This window comes from Staurois parvus, unplaced genomic scaffold, assembly GCF_062004578.1.
Source record: "Staurois parvus isolate SC_StPar_1 unplaced genomic scaffold, SC_StPar_1.0 ptg000988l, whole genome shotgun sequence".
Classification (NCBI taxonomy): Eukaryota; Metazoa; Chordata; class Amphibia; order Anura; family Ranidae; genus Staurois; species Staurois parvus.
This window is the reverse complement of record NW_028318784.1, coordinates 4199282-4224539: the sequence shown is the minus strand read 5'-3', so window position 1 is coordinate 4224539 and position 25258 is coordinate 4199282. Positions and strand designations below refer to the sequence as shown.

Sequence of the window (25258 nt, the reverse complement as noted above, 5' to 3'; positions counted from 1 at the left end):
CCCCCTCGGCTGCGTGTGGGTCAGGAGACAGACCTGTCTCTAGACCGGCTACCGAGCCACTCTCCTCGCCAGTACTTCTTCGCCTGGCTGCTGAAGAGGCGGATGTCTCCCCCCGTTCCTGACCGCCCTCTGTTAGCTCTTCCTCACTGTACAGTGGGGCTGAGCCCACAGCATGCGATACTTCGCTTGGTGAGGGAACACCAAAGGACAGGGGCAGGTCGAGGACACGTGATTTCAGTGGGCTTGCTCCCGGGCCATGCCAACTAACGGTTGTGTCTGACGTACCCACCGACCGTTGGCTGTAGGTGTCAGAGGTGACCTGGGAAGAGGAAGACGACCGAGTCAACCAATCGATGACGGCAGGGTTGTCGGTGGAGACACGACCGCTGGATGACACCGGGAGCACTGGCCTCTGGCTGCGACTAGTGCTGCCTCGACCCCTTCCTCTGCTGCCACGTCTGCTCGCTCCTGAAACATTGCCTCCTCTGCCACTGCTCTGCGTGTTGTCTGACATACTCTTTAATTCAATAAGCACCCCAAACATAAAACAGGATTTAACTCTTTGAACGTACAATAGTGGTTGTGAAGCAGAAAGTAACGATTCTGTGTCCCTGAGTAACAATTCTGTGTCCCTTAGTAACGATTCTGTGTCCCTGAGTAACGATTCTGTGTCCCTGAGTAACAATTCTGTGTCCATGAGTAACGATTCTGTGTCCCTGAGTAACGATTCTGTGTCCCTCAGTAACGATTCTGTGTCCCTGAGTAACAATTCTGTGTCCCTGTGTAACGATTCTGTGTCCCTGAGTAACGATTCTGTGTCCCTGAGTAACAATTCTGTGTCCCTGTGTAACGATTCTGTGTCCCTGAGTAACGATTCTGTGTCCCTGAGTAACAATTCTGTGTCCCTGAGTAACGATTCTGTGTCCCTGAGTAACAATTCTGTGTCCCTCAGTAACAATTCTGTGTCCCTGAGTAACGATTCTGTGTCCCTGAGTAACGATTCTGTGTCCCTGAGTAACGATTCTGTGTCCCTGAGTAACGATTCTGTGTCTGTCCCTGAGTAACGATTCTGTGTCCCTGAGTAACAATTCTGTGTCCCTGAGTAACAATTCTGTGTCCCTCAGTAACAATTCTGTGTCCCTGAGTAACGATTCTGTGTCCCTGAGTAACAATTCTGTGTCCCTGAGTAACGATTCTGTGTCCCTGAGTAACAATTCTGTGTCCCTGAGTAACGATTCTGTGTCCCTGAGTAACGATTCTGTGTCCCTCTAACAATTCTGTGTCCCTGAGTAACAAGTCTGTGTCCCTGAGTAACAATTCTGTGTCCCTCAGTAACGATTCTGTGTCCCTCAGTAACGATTCTGTGTCCCTGAGTAACGATTCTGTGTCCCTCAGTAACAATTCTGTGTCCCTCAGTAGCAATTCTGTGTCCCTCAGTAACAATTCTGTGTCTGTCCCTGAGTAACAATTCTGTGTCCCTGAGTAACAATTCTGTGTCCCTGAGTAACGATTCTGTGTCCCTGAGTAACAATTCTGTGTCCCTGAGTAACAATTCTGTGTCCCTGAGTAACGATTCTGTGTCCCTGAGTAACGATTCTGTGTCCCTGAGTAACGATTCTGTGTCCCTGAGTAACGATTCTGTGTCCCTGAGTAACGATTCTGTGTCCCTGAGTAACAATTCTGTGTCCCTGAGTAACGATTCTGTGTCCCTGAGTAACAATTCTGTGTCCCTGAGTAACGATTCTGTGTCTGTCCCTGAGTAACGATTCTGTGTCCCTGAGTAACAATGCTGTGTCCCTGAGTAACAATTCTGTGTCCCTGAGTAACGATTCTGTGTCCCTGAGTAACGATTCTGTGGCCCTAAAGTCTCTGTGGCCCTAACTCTGTCCCTAATACAGACAGGTCTGTCTCTCTTGAATGACCGGAGGCTAATGGAGAATTCTAAGATGGCCGCGATTTATAGCTCCACCATTACACAGTGCTGGCTGGCTGGCTGCTGATTGGCTAATGCGATCACATGTCATGAATGAATGCATTATGGGTCAGCGCGCCTTGTCTGCGCGCCTTCCCAGAGATCCCCGCTCCGTCGCCACACATGTCGCCGCCATTTTTGGGAAAATTAGATTCGTGCATCCGAAGTTTGCTAATTTTTGGATTCGGCGCGAATCGAATTTTTCCTAATCTTCGAAACGAATTCCACTTCGCCATGTTCGATTCGCTCATCTCTAAATATAATATATTGCAGTTTACCAGTTCTTAAATGTGGTAACTGCATTCGTTTTCTTTTGTAGAAGAAATGGAGCACTGGATTCAGATTTCTGAAATTGTCAGCACACCACAAAATGGGGACCTCTCCCGGGAACAGGGAAAGGACCCATGGTTGAGAATCCACATGCATTGTCCAAAGATAACATCAAACAAATGCCCAAGATAATTTAATAATATAATTGATTTATAGCAGAATTATGCCAATATGTTTATATGTTTCAGACCAAACACACTCCCCTAAGAATTTTGCCTGTTCCTAAACTCAGGTGAGTATATATATATATATATATATATATATATATATATATATCTGTGATTTACTGCCTGGAACACTTTCAGGACGCAGGTTGCACCACCGTTAGTGACTGCAGTAAACATTTTTCTGCATTCACTAACGTTTGTTTGGTGCTCGCATTGGAGTATGAGAGTAACACACTTCTTGTCCTAGCTTGCCAGTGCTCAATCACCTACAAGTAGCCTTTGGAAAAGTCCCAGAGAGGAATTGGGTCACATAGAGCTTTGTTTGCACCTCATGATTAATTTAGTGTGTGCGATTTATCTGGTTGAAGCAAAAAAGGGGAATGTTTAACATGACCATTAAAGCGGTTGTACGGTCTGAAAAAAAAAGAAAAATCAACAACTTCAAATACTGTAGCTGCTGAATTTTAATGAAAGGACATTTACCTGTCCAGGGATCCAGCACCATCCTCATCTGGGCTTGTTCTTCACTAACCTTCAGGTTCTCAATGTTGATATCCTAATAATGGCTGCTGTCAGCTTCACAACTAGCTGCCCATCGTGCATGCACAAACTATGATGTGTGAATGGTCCTGAAGTCTTCTGTGACCTGTGACACGTCCCAGAAGATTTTCTAGATAGAGGGGGAGGAAAACTTAAGCTCCGATTTCCTAGGTGATACAGAAGTGGGAGCGGGTACCTGTCAAAAGCAGGTACCCACTCTCCCCCACCAAAAAAAGTGCCAAATGTTAAGGAGGAGCGGGGAGGAGGCTTTAAATAGGAACTTCACCTTCCATGTGGCAATCCACTTTAAAAGAATAACCGCTAGTGCTTTGAAGCACTCAATCTCACTGTAAATGGAATGTGTTATATGTATTTATTTTAGTAAATGATTTTAGGCATAGGGGATGATTTGCCCTATTTGCTGTTGAGAATCCAATGATATATGCTGAAAGGTGTAGGGCTTACATCAAGTCATTAATTTTTCTACAATGCTCTGTGGGAGAACACAATATCCTTTTGATAAGGGAAAGGGACAAGAAAATTGAGTGGTTTTCCAACTGAAGACTATGAGGGTAATTTACTAAACCTTGAAAGTGCAAATCTGGTGCAGCTCTAAATATAAACCAATCAGCTTTCAGGTTTTATTGCCAAAAGCTTACATTCATATCAGTTAGCATTTGTGTGTTCAGGGGGCATATGGCACTGTTGTGAAACCACCTGTGCTGCATTTGCTTACTGGCAGATTTCATTTTTGTTCTTTTAACCCCTGGCTAAAAAGTCCCCCAGTCACTTTTACAAATTTAAGGGGCCATCGCCTACTTCTACAAATACTTAATTCTTCATGTTGATCTTTTCATCTTTGTAGGACTCCTTTGAAGGCCAAGGACCTTTGTTGATGGGCTTTGGGCTTGTGTTGATGGGCAAATACATGATTTGCATTTTAGATCAGCTTGAGTCACTTCTGAGATCAAGGTCAGGTGCATTTGGCCTCCTTCTAAGCTGCATCAACCTACTGTAACGGCTTTTGTGTTTTTAATTACCGAAAGCAGACCTTAACCCATTTTCCTAAAGTCCTTTCTCCTGAGTATACCTTGTTTTTAAATTCTTTTTTTTTACATTCACTCCTCTGTTCTCAACTAGATGAGAATATTATAATTGGACCCCGCACATATACAGTGGGGATCGAAAGTTTGGGCACCCCAGCTAAACATTTGTATTAATGTGCATAAAGAAGCCAAGGAAAGATGGAAAAATCTCCAAAAGGCATCAAATTACAGATTAGACATTCTTATAATATGTCAACAAAAGTTAGATTTTATTTCCATCATTTACACTTTCAAAATAGCAGAAAACAAAAAAATGGCGTCTGCAAAGGTTTGGGCACCCTGCAGAGTTAATATTTTGTACTGCCCCCCTTTGGCAAGTATCACAGCTTGTAAACGCTTTTTGTAGCCAGCCAAGAGTCTTTCAATTCTTGTTTGAGGTATCTTTGCCCATTCTTCCTTACAAAAGTCTTCCAGTTCTTTGAGATTTCTGGGCTGTCTGTCACGCACTGCTCTTTTAAGGTCTATCCAAAGATTTTCAATTATGTTGAGGTCAGGAGATTGTGAAGGCCATGGCAAAACCTTCAGTTTACGCCTCTTGATGTAATCCCCCGTGGATTTCGAGGTGTGTTTAGGATCATTATCCATTTGTAGAAGCCATCCTCTCTTTAACTTCAGCTTTTTCACAGATGGCATCAAGTTACCATCCAAAATTTGCTGAAATTTTATTGAATCCATTTTTCCTTCTACTCGTGAGATGTTCCCTGTGCCACTGGCTGCAACACAACCCCAAAGCATGATTGATCCAACCCCATGCTTAACAGTTGGACAGAGGTTCTTTTCATTAAATTCTGTGCCCCTTCTTCTCCAAACGTACCTTTGCTCATTCCGGCCAAAAAGTTCAATTTTAACCTCATTGGTCCACAGAACTTGTTTCCAAAATGCATCAGGCTTGTCTATATGTTAATTTGCAAAGTTCAAACGATGATTTTTGTGGTGAGGACGTAGAAGAGGTTTTCTTCTGATGACTCTTCCATGAAGACCATATTTGTACAAGTATCTCTTTATAGTGGAATAGTGTACCACAACTCCAGTGTCTGCCAGATCTTTCTGGAGGGATCGTGCAGTCAAACGTGGGTTTTGAATTGTTTTTCTCACAATCCTGCAAGCTGTTCTGTCTGATATTTTTCTTGGTCTTCCAGATCTTGCTTTAACTTCCACTGTTCCTGATGACTGCCATTTCTTAATTACATTCCGAACAGAGGATAATGACATCTGAAAACGCTTTGCTATCTTCTTATAGCCTTCTCCAGCTTTGTGAGCGTCAACTATTTTCAGTTTCAGTTTTCTAGACAACTGCTTAGAAGAACCCATGGTGCTGATTGTTGGGGCAAGGTCAGATGAGTCTGGGCATTTAAAACCTTTGAGATTGACATCACCTGGTCTTCCCAGACGATGATTGAGAACAATCCATGACACTGGCAGGTCTCAGCTTTGCAAAGGGGGCAGTGCATGCTATAAATTCTGCAGGGTGCCCAAACTTTTGCAGACGCCATTTTTTTGTTTTCTGTTATTTTGAAAGTGTAAATGATGGAAATAAAATCTAACTTTTGTTGACATATTATAAGAATGTCTAATCTGTAATTTGATGCATTTTGGAGATTTTTCCATTTTTCCTTGGCTTCTTTATGCACATTAATACAAATTTTTAGCTGGGGTGCCCAAACTTTCGATCCCCACTGTATAAGCAGTTCAGGTCCCTGCAGGATGTTGCAAAGCTGACTCTGTGATGTTGCAAAGCTGATATGTGAGGTAGACATCCAAAGAAGCAGTTTGTGAGATCTTGTACATGCACAGACATGCTGTGGGGTCTCTAGAATATTACTGGCAGGGATCCAGGACCTTATGCACATTTGATTTCATGCATTAAGATAAAAAACCTTCTGCATGCAGCTCCACCCTCCAGCCCCCCTTTATACTCACCTGAGCCTGATCTCGATCCAGTGCTGTGCACTATAGCAGGGGCTCTCTCTGCTATTTCGATCCTCATTGGCTCAGAGACAGCAGCAGGCACCATTGGCTCCTGCTGTTGCCAATCATAGCCAGTGAGGAGGAGTGTGTGGGAGCAGAGTCAAGTCAAGCTCTGTGTGTCAATAGCATTTTGCTATGGGGGCTTAGTGGTAGAGCCAGAAGCACTGTCAGGGGACTCAAGAAAAGGAGGATCAGGGCTGATCTGTGCAAATACAGGGCAGGGTAATTATGACATGTTTGTTATAAAAAAAAGTGACCCTTTACATTCTCCTTCCATTTGCAAAGAATAAATAATTACATGAACATAAGAAATCATCATGTTTCCTTGTGCATGACTGGATGACTGAAGTCAGCAGAGGTTCACCTCATTCCCTAAGCTCTGGGAAAAATTCCCTTGTCAAGTACAACTTCCATTGCAAAGTGAACGGCCTATTTGCCTTTGGTAAATAAACCCCCGTCACCAAAAAAGCCACAAAATCAGCATTCAAATAAGAGGTATAAAATGTATCTCTTTAACACTTAATCTTCATGATGATATTTTAATAGTTCCATAGCAATATTTTTCTTAAATAACTTTATTTCAGCCTAATATAATGACCTCCATCTGACCTTATCTCTGCACTATTCAATGAAACTGGTTGTTTTAGGCAACTGTCTAAAGCTAGCTATTCAGTTTTTGAATAGCAATTTTTCTGAGGACTGTGCCCTTATTGAACTTGAGTTCATTTACTTTTTGGCCATCTTGTTGCTGCTGGGGAAACATAAAAGCTGACATTGAGGACTGGAATATCCATAACACTGAGCTTCAGCTGTCATTTCAGGGAAACAGAACATGCTAATTGTATATATGCACTCCCCTGGGCAGCAGAGAGAGCTTTTTAGAGGAAGGCATAGTTTCAAAGTACACCTAGATGCACAAGAGACAAGCTTTTTAAATGTACTAAATCTGGTTTTGTCATTGTACATTATTTGACAGTAAAAGTTGCAATTATCTTGAAAATAATGTGTCCATTATAATAAAATAAATAGTATTGATATAATACAGTCAGGTCCATAAATATTGGGACATCGACACAATTCTAACATTTTTGGCTCTATACACCACCACAATGGATTTGAAATGAAATGAACAAGATGTGCTTTAACTGCAGACTGTCAGCTTTAATTTGAGGGTATTTACATCCAAATCAGGTGAACTGTGTAGGAATTACAACAGTTTGCATATGTGCCTCCCACTTGTTAGGGGACCAAAAGTAATGGGACAATTGGCTTCTCAGCTGTTCCATGGCCAGGTGTGTGTTATTCCCTCATTATCCCAATTACAATGAGCAGATAAAAGGTCCAGAGTTCATTTCAAGTGTGCTATTTGCATTTGGAATCTGTTGCTGTCAACTCTCAAGATGAGATCCAAAGAGCTGTCACTATCAGTGAAGCAAGCCATCATTAGGCTGAAAAAACAAAACAAACCCATCAGAGAGATAGCAAAAACATTAGGCGTGGCCAAAACAACTGTTTGGAACATTCTTAAAAAGAAGAAACGCACCGGTGAGCTCGGCAGTTAGTCTGCAGTTAAAGCACATCTTGTTAGTTTCATTTCAAATCCATTGTGGTGGTGTATAGAGCCAAAAATGTTAGAATTGTGTCCCAATATTTATGGACCAATATTTATGGACCTGACTGTATATAACCAGACACTTCAGATATGCCCTGTGGCATCATGACCGAAGTCTGTGTGCCTTTGGAACAGAAGTCCAGTCTCTAGTTAGCAGTTATATATTCATTCACATTTATGTGTTTGTTCTGATGTTGGTAATCATTTAAGTAGACTGGTTCATGATGTGGTTGATGCATATTATTAACCAATATGAAAACTGACAAAAATGGTTTGGTCTGTTTATTTTAGGCTTGTTGGGGGCAAAAGGTAAGGCTGCACAAATCATGTGATCACCCCGGCTTTTATATTTAAGGGACAATAGGAATTGCTGTAAACAGTGCATCCTGACTTTTCAAGGAAAAACCCTGATGTGCGGTTCTCTTTCCCTTCAGACCCTCCATGGCAAGGAAAGGGGGGCAGCAAGCATGCACACACCTTCTGAACCATGCTGGCCTCCTTACAAGGCACCGTGTCCCAATGTTGATGGAGACAACAGTCTCATTCTCAAATCCTGTCCCCAAAAAAGAATATGGGGGTCAGTGGGGGAGACTTTTTGTAATCTGCAAGCTCCCTTTAGAATAAGGGGTCCCATAGATATCTGGCTGCCATATGTGAATAAGTACACCTTGTTAGTCATTCATCAAAAATGAAAAAAGTAAATAAAACACCCACACTGTGAAAAAAAGACTTCAAGTAGTAAAAAGTTCCCAGATGCAATGCCAACGTTAATCACATTTTCCAGCAATGTAGATTTACGTAAATAACAGTGATCCATCTTTACCACACCCAACACTAGCCAATCCCCTTGATGACGTCATTTCCTGATGGAATGTGTTGGGAGTGGGAAATGTGTGATGTCATCACACAAGGTGGCGGCGGTAGTCCAGTGTGTGAAACTGCTTGGCTTGAATATTGCATTACTCAGCTGAGTGACAGTAGGACTTTAAGTGTAAGTGTATATTATATTGGAATAAAAAGAGTTTTATATACTACACTGTGGTCTTGTCCTATTATTTTCTTATTCATTACCGGTGATACCCTCTGAAGATGGATGAGCTGTGGTCCCAAAAGGCATCAGAATCACTCTGTTAAATGGATGTTGACCATTTAACCCTGAATAGTCCATATTAATTGGTAAATGACTTGTGGGTTTAGTCTTCTCACGTAGTGTTGGTACACTAAAATTTGGCAGTATCACAACATTGGAAGCTGTAAGGTCTCAATTTAAAATGTTTTTACATTGAAAGGCGCTATTTACCATTTAATTCTGAATGGTCCACATCGTTTGGTAAGAAGCTTATGATTTTATTGTCTGAATGCTGAGGTGGAACACATATGTGTACTGATGTCCTAGCACTAAAAGGAGGCCTTCATGCAGTGGAAGAATTACACATTCTTGGACTGTTGTTTTGGGACGTTTTTATTAATTATTGAATTGCAGCATTTTTGTACAGTTTTTAGTATTCATTTATAAACTGGTTTGTGTATGTTTTTTTGCACTAAAGGCAGAAAGTTTTTTTCTTACTGCATTCTATGCAGAAAGATAAAAAACCTTCTGTGTGCATATCCCCCTGCAGCCCCCCCCCCAAAATACATACTCGAGTCTGCCGTCACAGAGCCGGTCTAGGATCTCAAAAGCCTCATCTTCTCAGCTGCACCACTGGGAAACTAAGACAGCCAGTCCCTTCCCAGCCCGATGCACCTGTAAGTGCTGGAAGGGCAGAGCAAAGAGGTGGGGACTGCTCAGAGCGGAAGGGAGAACTGAGCGAGTGCAGAGCCGGCAAGGGACCAATAGGTGCTGCATCCATCTAGGTAAGTATAGATAGATTTTCTTTTTTTTTTCTTTTTCTTTGTGCTATTATTTTCTTTCACTTCCAATCTGGCAAAACTGCTTTTATGGAGACAATAAGTGAGGGGTAATCTCTTTAATGAAGTCCTGGAAAGAAGTAAAAATCTTCAATAAAATATAAACCAGTGCTCTGGATGTGACCCCGTAATTCACCACAGCTGCTGTACCAAGGTCTATACTAGTCATATCAGCCCTTATATATACACTCTAACTCCTATACAGAGCTGTTGGTTTTTGTTAAAACGTGCAGCAAACAAGCATATTTTCTACAATGATCATATACTCAAATAAAAATTCAACATCATTCAATAAAGTGTGCTTTGTGCTTCAATAAAGTTTCTCTGCAAAGTAATAGCACTGTATAAGAGATAAAGAAGTAAAAATCTAGCAGGGATTCTAATCCTTCCCCATTATGTTCAGAACTAAAAAAAAAAATTTGAATGGATAGATTTTTTGATGTTGCTAATCTTACCTGAAATCCAGAATTTCAGATCTTTTATATTCAAGCTTCAGCTGACTAGCTTGGAAGATTTCATTGATCTGGTAAAAGGAAGTACATATTATCATGTTACGAATACAGCTAAATAAAAGTAATCAAGAACTAACTGAAAGTACACTTACCATTTTATGGACATCAAAAGCCAGTAATTTGAAGTCTGATGAGCTTGGATCTTGCAATCCTGATGTATATGTTGCTCCTGAAATTATTTTAAAAGATCCTTGCACTGTATTGATTTGATCTGAAATAAATAAATAAATAAATAAATATATATATATATATATATAGTAATTCACTTTTAGTATATGTGCTGTTTGTTTGGCAATTTTACACTAGTGAGAAACAGCAAAACTGAAGAATGATAACAGAAAAATACCAAATTATTATTAATATTTATATTATTATTATTTTTATAATACAGGATTTATACAGAGCCAACAGTTTGTGCAGCACTTTAGAAAATGAAGGCAGACATTACAGTTACAATACAATTTGGTACAAAAGGAATCAGAGAATTGTTAGAGCTTACAATCTAAGACCAACAAACCAAATGGTCCATTAAGTCTGCCCTTTGGGTCTGGTATGGGTTTTAAGGGGGGAACCCTACACACAAATCAAGTTTAAAAATTGTGATGTCCCCTTAAAAAATCTCTACCAGACCCTTATCCAAGCTTGCAGCCTGTCTAACCAGGAAAAGGAGAGGAGCTTGTTCCCCCCCTCCTAAACATATTAGGCCACATGGCCTCAACATGAGAAGGGTACCTTAACAGGGAGACCCACCCCATTCTCAGGCAAAACACCTTGTTTCCATGTGAATGAGGGCAAGGGCTTCTTCCCCACAACCCTGGTCCTGTGATTGTGGAGGTCTGCAGGTAGGAGGTTTATTGGAACCTGAAAGCACCCTTTAACAATAGCAGGGCCCACAGATACCAATCCTCCCTATGTGAATGAGTAAGGAGTACTTAGTACTGCTGCTTATTCACACAAAATGTAAACAGTAAAAAAAATAAAATAAAAAATAAATATATATATATATATATATATACATATGTATATATATTACAATGTACATCCATCATCAATAATTTCATCCAGTGATGCAGATCCATGTCAATCATGACTAACTGGGGTTTATTTACTAAAGCTGGAGAGTCCAAAATCAGACTCCCTTCTGCATAGAAACCAATCAGCTTCTAACCTCAGCTTGTTCAATGAAGCTTTGGCAATGAAACCTGGAAGCTGATTGGTTTCTATGCAGAAGTGAGTCTGATTTTGCACGGCCAGTACTCAGTGGGTGCAAACGGGTCAGTGGGCATTTAAAAAAAAAATTGTCGCAAGTCATCGTCATCGTGTCAATGCTGGATGCCATGATTGATGATGGATTACAATGCTGGAACCATTTTTTTTTGGCTCAGTGAGTGTGGACGGGTCAGTTGATTTAGTTTTTTTTTTAAATTTTCGGTGAGTGATCATCGTGACAATGCTGGACGCCCTGATTGATGATAGATTGCAAAGATGGAACCATTTTTTTGTTAATAAAGGACTTGTCAAAAACAGTTTTTTTGTTTTTGTTCAATAAAGGATTGGTAAGGCCCGGGGGTGCTCGTTTGTCCCTCACCCTTTTCCTGTGCCCGGATCAAGGGTCTGGTAGGAATTTAGGGGAGGGGGACCCCACATTTCCCCTCCCATTTTTTGGGATGGGGTTCCACTTAAAAGTCCTATCAGGGCTAAAGGGCCTAGTATGGTTTTTAGGGGGAACCCCACGCTCTTTTTTTCCCCCTAATTTTGGGGGGAGGTGGTGTTCCCTTTAAAAGTCCTACCAGGCCTATAGAGTCTGGTATGACTTTTAAGGAGAAGCCTACACACTTTTGTTTTCAATTTTTTTTTACTGTGGGGTCCCTCCTAACCTTCCTACCAAACCTAAAGGGTCTGGAATAGATTGGGGGGGACACGCTGTGGTTTTTTTTTTTATTTAATAAAAATTTAATTTTTGAAAAAAATTTAAGTCCTGCTGCAGGTAGTTCTATACATTGTACAGATGGGCAACTTTTCAGGTAGTTTACGGGGACCCCCTCCCCCCCCAGTCATGATAATTAAATCAATTTTTCAATTTTTTTTTTTACTTTAAGGAATGAAAAATAATGCCCCTTTAAAAACGGTACTTTTTGATAAAACATTTTCACTGATTCATGTCCCTCAGAGCAGTACCTGAGTCTCCATACCCCTTTTATGGCCAATGACTTGCATAAGCCTTCAAAATGGGCACTTTTGAATTTACAAGTTTAAGTCCCGTAGACTTGCATTATGTTCGATGCTCACGGTAGAACTTTCTTTAGGTTCAGATGATAGACCGCTAACCAAACTGAGGGATGTTCAGACAATCACTAATGGCCAGCTTAAGTCTATGAGAATGGGGGTTGCCATAACAACATCTATCAGACTGCCTATCAGTTCCTTTGATCTCAATTGATTTTCACAAATACATGGCTTTTCCATGAACTTGCTACATTATAAATATGTCTATCTGAGCATCCTGCTAACAGATAGAAGGTTTCCTCTTTCCACCAAAGCCTGTTTCCTCAATGTGTTCTTCATGTAACTTTTATGTAACCTTTTTCACTTTTAACTTTTTCTTATCTTTATTTCTATTTTCTCCATATACTTTGGAACTTGTATATTCACTGCCTAAAAAACTTCTAAAAATTCCTTGTCTTGAAGTGAGGAGGTTTCTGTTCATGAAAAGAATATATGCAATTCTGTTGTTCACTTTTTGAAACAAATGGGAAAATGGAATGGTTTACATTTATTTAACAATATGGCTGAGTGGAGTGATTTTGGCTAAACTGATTGTAGTACAAAACTACTGATTTCATCACAGGCAAATATTTACTGTTGTAGAAACTCTTAATTCACTAAAATGTAATTTGCTAGAAAGAAACGATCAACTAAAAAAAAATTTGCATTTTTTATTATATTTCTTTTTTTTGTTGTCTATTTTTTTCAGCAAACAATGTACAAAAATGAAGGAGCATTTTGAGCACATGAGCAGGTCCAACAAAGATGAAAAGAGCTTCCAAAACTCTCAGGAATAAAATAAAGCACAAAGTTCAAAACCATCTAAATTTTTCCTTTCCCATTGACACTAATGTATTTTGGGAAAAGTGGCAACATATCTCTGTACAATATTTTCGCAATAATTTCAAGGAAATGAATACTTTCAATTTCACTTATCCTTATTTAATGGGTTTGCCACTACCAAAACCAGCTTAAACACCTCCCACCTGGCCACTGCATATAAACGGCTGGACTGGACAAGTATCAATTTGGGAACTGTACGTCTTCCACTCCCTTGCCTCATGCATACCCTTTAGGCCATGCAGTGGAGTGATCCGTGATCTGTTGTATCTGAAGAAATTGGCCTTGTACCGTGTGATCACTATGATAAATCATAGTAATCACAGTTGTAAACAAATGTTGAATGTCTACAGTCTTTGATGTATGCTTGTTCTCACAGTAGTTGGCTGTCAGAGGAAATAGAATACTTCCTACAATGATTGGCACAGTAGGAAGCAATATATGCCTGAAAAAAAACCCCAAACAACCCCAGACACCAGTCCCAGTTTCACCAATCCAGTGTAAGCCAGCAACAGTGTTCCTAATTGCTGCCACACTAGTCCCCAACATAAGCCAGGCCAGTATAAGTGTGTCAGTCAGCAAAAGTGTTACTGACCACAGCCACACCAGTCCCAGTGTCAACATATCAGTGTATGGAAACAGTATTCTTGATCTCTGCTACAAAAGTCCCACTATCACCAGACTGCTAGGCTTGCTGACCTTATGGGGATGAGGACTGCTATAGGTGATACTACACTGAGCTACAGTCTCTGACCACTCATATAGAGGAGACTATTACAGTACACTGGTTTGGATATAATTGGCTGATTTTTGTGATACACAATTACAATGTCTGGTACATAATCAGTCAAACATTGGAAAAAATCTCACACGCGTGGTATCCCAAACTTGAGAGGAGTAGACAAAAGTGTTTTGGAGTGTAATTCTAAGTATGCCCATGTTGTGTTTGAAAAGCATCTTAATAAATAATTTTAATGTTTTTTTTACATTTTCCACAAACTTGTGGCAAAAAGACTCCCCATGCGTCTTGGGGTGTTTAATCTCGAAAATAAGGTAATTTTATATGTTTCTACTGACCTGGCACTTCAGGGCCTCCAAAATTGTGATAGATAGATAGGAAATTGGATGATAATGTATGGCTCTAGAAAGCCTTATGGTGCTCTTTGGATTTTCAGCCTCTCTATGTGGTTAGGATGTGAAAAAGTCTCACACATGTGGTATCACAAGACTTTGGAGGAAGAGCAAAATGTGTTTTAAGGTGTAATTCTATGTATGCTGATGCTGTGTGTTTGAAATATCTTATTATCTGACAACTTAAAAAAGTTGATTTTCATTTTCATTACACATTTTCCAAAAACTTGTTGCAAAAAAAATAAAAGTATTCAAAAGACTCACCATGTCTCTTAGAAAATACCTTGGAGAATTTGCTTGTGGTTATTTTATGGGTGTTTCGACTGTCCTGGTGTTCCAAAACCTCCATAAAATGGGATAAGAGGTCGGGAAATTAGATACAAAATTTATGTCCCTAGAATGCCTGAAGGTAATCCTTGATTGTTGGGCCTCTATACATGGCCAGGCAGTGATAAAGTCTCACATGTGATATCACCATACTCAAGAGGAATAGCTGAATGTGTTTTAGGGTGTGATTCGAAGTATGACTATGCTGTGTGTTAGAAATATTTTATTAATTGACCACTTTGTGAAAACAATACATTTTCATTTTCTTTCAGCTTTTGATAAAAACTTATGCCAAAAAAATTACATTTTCAAAAGACTAACTATGCCCTCAGAAAATACTTTGGAGGGTTTGCTTACCAAAAATGTGGTCATTTGTGCGTGTTTCACCTGTTCTGGCACTTCAGGAACGTAAGAAATATGATAGGTGAACTCAGGAAATTAGATGTGTAATTTATGTCTCCAGAAAGCCTGAAGGTGCTCCTTGGATTCTAGCCTCCCTATGCATCTGCACCGTAAAAAAAGTCCCACAGATGTGCTATCCCCAAATGTATTTTGGTATCCATTTACTAGCATGCCTATGCTGCGCGTGAGAAACATTTTGTCAAAATGACTACTTTGTGAAAAAAAATTCTTCTAAAACAGTGTGACAAAAATGTACAACTTCAAAAAACTCACCATGCCTCTTACTAAATACCTTTGGCAGCCTGCTTTCCAAAAAAGGGGTAATTTGTGGATATTTGTACTATTCTGGCAATTTAGGGCCTCAAGAAATGAGATAGACAGTCAGAACATCAGGAGGAGAAATGTGTGGAGTGCTAGCAGACAATTTCAAATGTATAATCCAACTATGTAAAAATGTATATACAATTGTGTTCAAAATAATAGCAGTGTGTTGAAAAAAGTGAAAAAAGCTCAAAATCCTTCTAATAGCTTTTATTTCCATACACACAAATGCATTGGGAACACTACACATTCTATTCCAAATCAAAACATGAAGAAAAATATATCAAATTTGTGTTGTTCCTCTAAAAAAATTGAAGAAAAGTGAATATTAGACTGTTCAAGAAAATAGCAGTGTTTGTATTCTTCTTTGGAAACTCAAACATTCACTATATAAACTGAAAAATGTTTGAAGATTTTGCTTTCCTTTGAATCACTTAATGAATATTTAGTAGTATAACCACTGTTTCTGAGAACTGCTGTACATCTGTGTTGCTTGGAGTCAACCAACTTCTGGCCCCTGTGAACAGGTATTCTAGCCCAAGATGATTAGACTACATTCCACAGTTCTTCTCTATTTCTTGGTTTTGCCTCAGAAACTGCATTTTTGATGTCACCCCACAAGTTTTCTATTGGATTAAGATCCGGGGATTGGGCTGGTCACTCCATAACATCAATCTTGTTTGTCTGGAACCAAGATGGTGCACGTTTACTGGTGTGTTTGGGGTCGTTGTCTTGTTGGAACACCCATTCCAAGGACATTTCCTCTTCAGCATAAGGCAGCATGACCTCTTCAAGTATCCTGATGTATTCAAACTGATCCATGATCCCTGGTATGCGATAAATAGGCCCAACACCGTAGTATGAGAAACATCCCCATATCATGATGCTTGCGCAACCATGCTTCACTGTCTTCACAGTGTACTGTGGCTTGAATTCAGTGTTTGGGGGTCGTCTGACAAACTGTCTCCGGCCACTAGACCCAAAAAGAACAATCTTACTTTCATCAGTCCACAAAATGTTGCGCCATTTCTCTTTAGGTCAGTCAATGTGCTCTTTGGCAAATTGTAACTTCTTCAGCACATGCCTTTTTTTCAACAGTGGGACTTTGCAGGGGCTTCTTGCAGATAGCTTGGCTTCACATAGGCGTCTTCTAATTGTAACAGTACTCACAGGTAACTTTACACCTTCTTTCATCTTCCTGGAGCTGATTGTTGGCTGAGTCCTTGCCATTTTGGCTATTATTCTATCCATTTGAATGGTAGTTTTTCGCTTTCTTTCATGTCTTTCAGGTTTTGGTTGCCATTTTAAAGCATTTGCGATCATTTTAGCTGAGCAGCCTATCATTTTCTACACTTCTTTATATCTTTTCCCCTCTCCAATCAATTTTTTAATCAAGGTACTCTGTTCTTCTGAACAAAGTCTGGAACGACCCATTTTCCTCAGAATTTCAGAGAGAAATGCACTGTAACCAGCATGTACAACATTTGCTGCCTTCCTTCCTTAAATAAGGGCAATAATTGCCACCTGTTTTTCAAAGAATGAATGACCACACTAATAGAACTCCACACTGCTATTATTTTGAACATGCCCCTTTCAATTAGTGATTCAATTACACAGAATCAGTAGCATGCATGTCATGACTGTTGGGTCTGTTGGATTTCTATTACTTTACTACATCTGCTAGTAAATTATTTGCCATGTAGAAATATAATTTCTACCAAAAACAGTGATTGATCAGGTTAGTGATATCTGACTGCTATTATTTTGAACACAACTGTATATCTGTGTATATATATATATATATATATATATATATACAGTATATATATATATATATATATATATATATATATAAATAATAAAATTAAATTAAATACATGTAGACAAAAACTAGAATGGAGTCCAACAATGTCCTAGTAGGTATGAGTCCGAAGGTGACTAACATCTCCTAAACTTATTTGATAGTTTATTTGCCCTAACATTGACATTTTTATGCGTGTGTGGTTTTTTTTCTTTCTCAAAGATTCTTACTTAAAGTTCTGCTAAAACTTTGTGTACTGCTATGACCTTAGAAGAAGGGAATATACCCCGAAAGGTTGTCATGAAAGTTTGAATGTTAGTGCAAACAGATAACCATCATTGCAGGTATTGTTTTAACACAAAATCAAGAAGGGCAATGGTAAGTACTGAAAACCAGACACTATTTAAATTTGATGGAAATTTGGAGAGTTCTAGTTGTCTTAAACACTTTTTAAAGATTCATTGCATAAAAAAACACAAAAAAAACAAATTTAACAAACAAATGTAGTATTTGTATAAAGCAAGATGTATTTATTATCTATATTTCTGAAATGCAAGAAAAAAATATGTATGCAGCCATGAATAACACCATAATGTATGCGGTACACTCAGCATGTTGCAAAACACTTTAGAATCTTGTATATGCAGACATCAGAGTGATATGTGTTCCGTACAAACCTATTTCTAGAAATGGCTTTTAGTTTCTTTGGACTGTGGACAGCAGTCAATCAGGAATAAGTATTTTCACCAGGGGTGCTTTGAAGTAGAGTATATTTTTGATTCAATTAAATTTTTCTATAGTTAGCCTAGATATTTATGTTTACAGAAAGTTTGTTTTTTACATTTTTAACCCAAGCATGATTTTTTGGCATACTGCTTAACTTTGGCCTTCTGGGGCATTGCTGTGAGGGGAAATCACATGACACACTGGGGTTTATTTACTAAAACTGAGACAGCAAAGGGAGTCATTGGCCCCCCCACTGCTGTCAATCACAGCCAGTGTGGAGGGAGCAGGAGCAGAGCTGAGAAGCACTCTGTGTGTCTCTGGACACACAAAGCCAGTTTGGGTGCAAGCCTACACCGCAGCAGTGCCCCCATAGCACCCCTCTTATTTTTTAAGAGATGTGTGTGTTTGTGTGTGTGAAAACCCTGTTCAGACAGTTTTCATCACAAGTATCCTCTTTGAATATTTGCCCTTTATTATTGTTATAGTGGCAAATCAAATTTTTAGATTTTCTGCATTACTTTCTTTCCGGGTGATATTTGTCACAAGAACAAATAGTAGCACCTCAATGATAACCTGATAGGGGTTCTAATCCTTGCCTACTCTATCCATAAATTTTAAAAAACTTGTTTTGGGCTCAGATATATCTTAAATCAAAACTAAAATCTTTATGCTGTAATAGTAATTCTCATTCCTAACCAATTAATGGGGTTGAATTAATTGTATTAATTTTTTGTTTTCTGATAAAATAAATTATATCACTATTTAACTCTCAGAAGAAAAAGACAATAAAATGTTAAAAGAATTTTGTGAATTATATTTTTCACATGGAGGAAAAAAAGCAGAGAAACGTACTCATATTCACTGTGACATCTAACAACATGACACTTCCATACATTACAGAAAAGCCTTCTTCATGATGGTTTGCTATGGCATTCATTAGCGGTCAGAGCAAAGGTAATAGATAAATTGTGTCAGTGAATCCTTGAACTGGCTTTCCGACTTCAAGAGAGAAAATGAAAAGTGATATGTTACAACACCAAGAATTCCAAGAATGCTCACAACAACCACAGCATCCTGGATTCTGGATGAAGAAAACAACCATTGCATCTTTAAGAAAAAAAGAATCTCTTTATTTATACTTTGTGATATTTTAGGGAAAAAATGGAATTCAAAATAACTCCATTAAAGTGGTTGTAAAGGATGAATGTTTTTTTACCTTCATGCAGTCTCCCCAATACTTGCCTAAGCCCCATTGTGATCCAGTGATGTGAATGACAGTCTCGGCTGTCCTGGGTCTCTGCCTCCTCATTGGCTGAGACAGCAAGCAGGAGCCATTGACTCCCACTGCTGTCAATCACAGCCAGTCAGCCAATGAGGAGAGAGAGGGGCAGGGCCAAGCCTTAGCTCCATGTGTGAATGGACACACAGAGCAGCGGGTGCCCCCATAGCAAGCTGCTTGCTGTGAGGGCACCCGACAGGAGGGAGAGACCAGGAGAGCCTGTAGGGGGACCTGAGAAGAGGAGGATCCAGGCTGCTCTGTGCCAAACCACAGCACACAATAGGTAAGTATAGACATGTTTGTTATTTAAAAAAAAATTAACCTTTAGAATTGCTGTAAGCTTAAAGTTTTATATAGCATATTTTAGAACCCTTTACAACCCTATAAAAAAGGCAAACTACCTAATATACTATCCCTGTGCTTCTAACAATCAAGAGAAAGTGAACAGCTTTACTTTTCAGTTTCTATGTGCCAATCCCTACCCCCGATTATGTGTTATGTCTCCTTTCTCTAATATACTGTGCAAGGAGATTCCCAATGGTATAAAACACAGTGTCCCACCATAACATAGGCTAGACTCACACCTACAGGTGGGAACAAGCAAGCGTGCACTTTCTTTGTGTCATGTGTAGAGCAGCACATTTGTTTCAGTGAAGAAATAAATAAATAGTCAGCATTAGAGTAATTAAATTGGTAACTAGCAATATAGGTTGATATACCCGCATCTAAAATCTTTTACAATAGTAGAAATTGCAGCACCCCACAAACTTCCATCACTATGCAAATAAATATCTGTCAAAACCATGTTTGCTACTGCTTGTGAACAGAAGAAATTAAAACTCACCGGAACCATATGCTAAGCAGTACACAGCACTCAATTTAAGGTATGTGAGGTTCCCTTTAATTCACTCCAGATCATTAACACCACCTCTCATTCCTCCACTCCTCCAGTAGGGGCAGTAGTGCTCACTGGTCAATATATGGAAAGCTCCCACACCTTCCACCATAGATACCATCAGTGACTGGGTTAGGCCAAGCAGGGCAGAGATGACATATCACCTCCTCACCACCTATCAAATGCCTCTGAAGAGGACAATGGACCATTTTTAGAGGTGTGCCAGTGATAGCATCATGTGTAAACAAAGCCTAAATGGAGTCCGAATAAGCAATCTCCTTCACTGCTTGTGAGCAGGGTGCAGACAGAGACGGAGTTCACACAGAGGCAGAGTAATATGAATTGTATATTGCAAACATTTCAATAATGTACAGCCAAGCCCGTCATGTGCACACAACTACCTGGAGCCACTTGCAGAATACACAGCAGATACACTATGGCTTTAACAATGCCGACAGATTCTGTAATGAGCAGCAGGAATGCAGCCAATCCCTACTGGAAGTCTTCCTAAGTGGAGATATCGTAGTCCTTGTCCTCCCCCCACTCCTCCTGAACTTGTCCCTGCCACAAAGTGCTGTCCTTAACAGATGGCAAACTTTTCCCTACACTGCCCACTCACACAATGCATGGCATTTCAGGGGGACAGGTGTTTAAATAAGCTCTGTCCTCACCTAAGATGGCCACTAAGGTCATGAGGGGCCCAGTGTCCAATCCGTTAGCTTTTCCCAGGTGGATATAGGAGGTCATAGAGGAACTAACTTCTCCACGACTTCCTTCCCCTTCTGTATTGCCACTTTAGGTTACTGTTACCTACAGTAGGGATTGAAAACTGCACCTGCCTACATGTTTATTATCATTACTTCTAATAAGAGCAGTTTTAATAATAGTAGTAATACCAGTTGAAGAACAAACGGTATTAAAGCAATACTAACTGTAATATTCATTGAGGAAGCTGCAGCTACCATGTAAAATTGTCAGTAGAGTTCCACGGTGCTCCTTGCACAGCTGTGTTTTCTACTTCATGATAACACACAAAAGGAGGTGGATAATTCACTCGGAATCACATTTCATGGGATAAGAACATGGGCTCCAGATTAATATGTACCTAGTGTTTTATCTGGTTCATGCTGACAAAGATATAAAGGTGTCAGAAACAAAGGTCAGGTGTACACCTTCCACGTCTCTATCGGTGACAATCTGAATAGTTGCTTTTCTGTATCAGGCACCAACATGCAGTGAAAGCAATCATTAGGTTCTATAGGTTCTTCTTCTGAATAAATATTCAGAAACATCTACAATGATCTTTACATTCATAACAATAAGCCACTGGGTTATCCTGCCAACTGCTGTGTCTAAGTCGCCAAGGTACAACATGTAATTAAATCAAATCTGTCACATGTGAGGCAAGACACAGTGATGAAACACTGATTTTGATCCCTTTTTTCTTTATGCTGCAATTGCTGAGTAATTAGAAATGTGTGTGTTTTGTTTTTGTTTTTTGCACCTCTTTCAACAACCTGATATTTTTTGTTTAGCAAAACTGCATCAGAGAATCAGGGCTGTTAATGCTACTCTGAGTCTGAATGCTGTAGATAATCATTCTACGTTAGGGTTGAGCAGAGAAATTTCATCTAAATTGATTTCCACACAAAATGATTTATTTTGCCATGTAGCTGCTTAGACAAATGTGTTTTAAAAAAATCTACTTTTGTTTTTTGGGGGGAGAGGGGGCATAGTTTTATTTCATTGTGCTCTCAGTATTTGTTTTTTTTCCCTTTATTTTTGTGTGTATTTGAAATGGTGTGTTTAAAATGTCACATATGTTTTTCTTTATTTAGTATATTATTCTTTGCTTTCTCTTGCTTCTTGCTGTGTACAAAAAAATAATTTGAACAATCAATGCTAACGAGAGACAATTTTTTGCAACATGAAAATATCTAGGAGAGTTGAAAGCAACTTCCGTAACCCTCAGAAGCTATTTGGAGTCTGCAAAGCCTTACAAATTGGCAGATTTTGACAGAAGTCTCTAATTTTTGGATGATATTTCAGGGAAATTAAATCTCTCGGTTTAGTTCATCCCTATTTAACATGGCTGTGCCCAAAGTGAATGTTGTGTTACATGAATTATTATTTGTATTGTAGCAATTTTCCAATCACTGTCCAATTCAGTGCAAACAAATTACTTTGTCTTATTACTAATCTACGGCATGTCTAAATGCTGTTTTCTAAGTGTTAGATTTCCTGTGTGATCATCAGCTTCTAGATTTAAATCTTACTAAGGCACTTCTAATATGTGTTACATCTTTTTCTCAATATTTAAAATTATTATTATTTTTTTTTAATACAACATATTTAAAGAAATAAAAAAATACGTGTTGCACTATTTCCCAAAAAGGCAGCTTAAAACAAGTAACATTTTCTAAATCTGGCAGTCTCCAAACCTACTGTACACGTGTACCTAATGTACCACGTGACCTGCAGCAGTTTGAGGCTTTTATGCCTTTATAACCTACCAATTCAGTAGCATTGATTTCATTTTTCTATTATGCAACTGAGAATGATGGTAGCAATATACAGTCAAATTTCTCATCAAGTTTTAAAGAATTCAGCAGATCTTCAGAATGTAAGTAAATCATGCCAAGCAATTTTTTTAATCTGATTGCTGCAAAATGCTCTGTAGTTACTCCAATTATAAAACATATTTCTTAGAAAGCCTGAAGCTGAGCACTGGTATGTAAGCCCACCATTTTCAATATATTTCAAATGGTGACAGGGTAAAAAACTGCTTACATATTATTATCCATCCATATATTGAATATGTTTACAATAAAATATTTACAAAGACAAATGGTGGGGTTAAGTTAATACAAAAGATTAAAAAAGGAAACCACCTGATAAATGATTCTTGACAGGTCTGTCAATAGGAAAGTATTTTTAATGGTTAGCTTCTCATAATCTAAGGATAACGTCCAAACTTTTTGCAGACATGTTTTTAATACATTGGAAGATAGTCTGCTGTTAAAATATATAGCATATTTTTTAATTATAACTAACTGATATTTTTATTATCTCATATTGTCAGGATTTCTTAACAATTATTGTAGAAATAGCAATAAATCAAACCTTCTCAAAAGGGGATCTGTGGAACCTTAGATTTCAACTAGAAGTCCCCAGGGGTTCTGTCATAAATCAACATTGTGGTGGATGTATATCAACTCAATATTGTTTTCAATGCACACAGACAGTGAGCACTGTGAGCACACATTGATACCCCCTCATCGGCATTGGGTATCAATGCTCCAAAAACAACATTGAGTAGATATACTTAAACCACAAATTTGATTTGTGACAGAACCCCTCGGGACTTCTCGTGGAACCCTAAGGTTACACTGAACCCCTTGTTTTAATGTTATCGCTACAATCATTGTTGCAATATCTACAGCTCACTGATCAGATTCAATGTTCCATGAGCTGTAGATCTGAATTTTTTTTTCAGGAGTTCCCCGAGATCTCATACCTTTTGACAAAGGTTCTTCCAAGGTAAAAATGTTGAGAAGCCCTGCTCTAAACTATAGTGTGAAAGTAGCATGTCCAGGTTATGTTGGCGGCACATCTATGATGTTTATATTCAAGCTCGGACTACCAAACATGCATGTTTATGCCTGTGGTTGAGGTAAGGGAAGGGGGGAGAAGGGCACACTTGCTCCATGATAGCTTGGGAAAAAAAGAATAAGGAGGTGCCTGAAGATAGTGCATACAATAATCAGTAAAACAGGAAAACAATTATCTCTTGACTTTGAATTCACTTATATTTAAAGCCACAGTAGAGAAAGGTTAAAACCCTCTGTCAGCTTTTTAGCCAACTGTTTAACAATGGGGAGTTTTCACTTCATGTCATACAGACACAACAGGAAGTTTGAGGAAATATGTTCAAAGTAAGGGAAATCGTCTCTTAAACTAGCCATACATGAAACAGAATTTGGCCAGTTCAGCAGGATCCCGAGAAATTTTGTTCCATGTATGGACACTGTGGTTGAACCGATAAACATCTGTTCAACCAGCCTGTTGGAAAACTTCTGCATGATCAGCTTTGAGGGATATAGCTTGAAGAGATGATCAGTATCTTCTGACAATGAAGAAATCTCCCCACTGTCAGAATACAAAGACACATTAGAAGGATTCCTCCATCGCCCTCAAATGTGTGGGTGGGGGAACCAGGTCAGTTATTTTTTTAATTGAACTCACTGATTTAATGGAAAGAATCAGACTCGTCTATGGCCAGCCTTAGACATCTCTCCCCAGAAGTGTCCCAGTTGGAATTTTCACTATATATTCTTGTTCTGATGACAATTCAAATTCTTTGTCCCAATGGCCACTTGGACAAAAAGAGATGGTGAACCTTCCACAAACTGGATTTAAATTCACTGCAGAAATAAATTGTACAGCAGTATCATGCAGTAAGTGTGTCTGTTGAGCTAGTGATACATTCCCTTTCCTCAAAAAAAAAGGAAAATAAAAACATGTTTATAGGAAAAAAAAACCCAACTGGAGTTCTTACCTGCTGCAGTAAGATCTTTAACAACAATCCATGCAAACACCACCAATCCAACAGAGATAAGGATGAACAATACTAGCAATGTAATAAGCCAAACTTCTGTGTTAGTGAGAGGCTGCCTGGTCTTCATTGTTCAGATCTCTATTCTTATGTCTCTAGAAGCCACTTGCTTTTTTCCATACCATCCACAGGAGCATACATATATTTATATATGATTGCTTAAATCAATTGTTTGATTTAATTCATTATTAATCATTAATTTTAACTGATATTTCATGGACACTCTACAGGAGTTCTGGAATTGTATTGAACATTTTCCAATGTTTCAACAACCACTGAGGGCCATAAATATTAATTGCAGGTTGTATAAAAAAAATTTTGTCGTGCCGTTATTTAAATGGAAACGGAATCCATTAACATAGAGATAAATGTTAACCTTTGGGACATCTCTGCATTGTGACAGCCTTACGTCATACAGTATGTTACAGCAGCTCAGAATAATGAGTCTAAATCATTTGAATAACTTTTGTCCAATACCCAAAATTCCTACCAGATAGAAAGCTGGAAAGTGTTTCAAAAGAAATGACATTGATCATCACAC

The 25258-nt window shown here is 39.0% G+C and overlaps 1 protein-coding gene across 1 annotated transcript in view; it reads right to left on the bottom strand.

Annotated features, from left to right (window-relative positions):
- The window catches only part of TMPRSS15 (transmembrane serine protease 15), a 450422-nt gene extending 425635 nt beyond the window's left edge, over positions 1–24787 (bottom strand). Inside the window, exons 1-3 of the mRNA XM_089657394.1 lie at positions 24661–24787; positions 10208–10326; positions 10059–10126 (exon numbers count right to left, since the gene is read on the bottom strand). Coding sequence (XP_089513520.1) covers positions 10059–10126; positions 10208–10326; positions 24661–24787 — 314 coding nt within the window. The remainder of the gene's footprint in view (positions 1–10058; positions 10127–10207; positions 10327–24660) is intronic.
- Between the last annotated feature and the right edge of the window lie 471 nt (positions 24788–25258).